Genomic DNA, 1349 nt, shown 5'->3' with positions numbered 1-1349 from the left:
TTTGCTTTTCTCAAGTTTTACCACGGCCTCGCGGCCGCAAGTGACAAAAGAGGCAAGTGGAAGCAGCTGGGCCGGCCTTTAGGTTTCTGTACACAGGGAGATTTCCTATGGCTAGCATTTATGGAAACAACTGCTGGTATGTGAAAAACAGGTCCCTCACCGCCGTCAAGACGGCCGGAGTTCATAACCGCCAACATGCCCGCTGCCCTGGCCCTGCAATTTTCTCCACCCAGCAACTCTGGCCGCGCAAGCGCAGTGGGACCGGCGGGAAAGCGTAGGCATGTGACGTCATCAGGCGGCGCTGACCAGCCAGGTGCACGTGACTACAGCCTTGGCCGCGGAAGGTGGCAGCCGTCACGCCCTTCTGGCTTCTCCATCCCCTGCTGCGGGAGACCGCGCAAGCGCAGTGAGTACTGCACATCGTCGCGGGCCAGTAACGTCATCAGACGTTGCGGACCATGTGTGTGTCCCTGCGGCGCCAAGTAAGAGGTGGAGCCTGAGGCCGGGAACAGCGGGCGGCATGAGCTGCTGTGGGGTCTTCCTGCGCACCGCGGCTGCAGCTCGTGCCTGCGGGGGTCTGGGGATCTCTACCGCGAACCGGCGGCTACTGCGCACCAGCCCGCCTATACGAGCTTTCGCCAAAGAGCTTTTCCTAGGCAAAATCAAGAAGGTAACGCGAGCCCTGGGCGAATCCTTGCTGTCTGGCTCCCGCTTTTCATCCTCAGCTGCAAGATTGATTGGTGTTCAGCTTTGTCGGATTCCCCAAACCTGCCAGAGAGGCGTGTTAACACTCTGGATTCCTGAGTTCCAGGAAAACCTTCCCAGAGAAAGGGTGGGACATTTCCAAGACGGGGGATCCTTGGAAGTGTAAATTTTGTCAGGGGAATTTGGAAAACTCTAGGCTAGGTAATTTACAAAGCACCCTTCATCTCAGCTGGTCTGGGCTCGAAATGTGCGGGGCTTCCTCTCTGATTCCTAAACAGTTTAGACCGTGTCCCTCCTCAGTCACCTTCCAGCGCCCTGGGGCTTCCCCAGTTGAGCCGTAGCGCCTCTCCCTGCCATTGAGGTTCCTCAGAAATCTGGCTCCAAGATGCTTCCCAGGCGTCGTACAACCCAGCCAGTAGTAACAGTTTGGTTATAAAACACTCATTGTCCCCTTAGAGTTGGAAGACTTGGGTTTGGTCTCGGCTCGTTGACTTTGAAACTCAGTTCTTTTTTTTGAGACAGAGTCTCGCTCTTGTCGCCCAGGCTGGAGTGCTCACTACAACCTCCGCCTCCTGGGTTCAAGCGATTCTCCTGCCTCAGCCTCCGGAGTAGCTGGGATTACAGGTGCCCGCCACCATGCCCGG

The 1349-nt window shown here is 56.9% G+C and overlaps 1 protein-coding gene across 3 annotated transcripts in view; it reads left to right on the top strand.

Moving 5' to 3' along the window:
• The first annotated feature begins 317 nt into the window (after positions 1-317).
• Positions 318-1349, top strand: part of ACAD9 (acyl-CoA dehydrogenase family, member 9) — a 52476-nt gene continuing 51444 nt past the window's right edge. The window contains exon 1 of one of the 3 annotated variants that reach the window (XM_011950710.1): positions 318-670. In XM_011950710.1, the coding sequence (XP_011806100.1) occupies positions 521-670 (150 nt within the window). In that variant the 5' untranslated portion in view covers positions 318-520. Of the gene's footprint in view, positions 833-1349 lie in introns of all 3 variants that reach the window. The other 2 variants (XM_011950709.1, XM_011950711.1) reach the window with 2 other exon arrangements.

Source organism: Colobus angolensis, unplaced genomic scaffold (assembly GCF_000951035.1).
Source record: "Colobus angolensis palliatus isolate OR3802 unplaced genomic scaffold, Cang.pa_1.0 Scaffold31, whole genome shotgun sequence".
Lineage (NCBI taxonomy): Eukaryota > Metazoa > Chordata > Mammalia > Primates > Cercopithecidae > Colobus > Colobus angolensis.
This window is presented reverse-complemented; position numbering and strand designations above follow the sequence as displayed.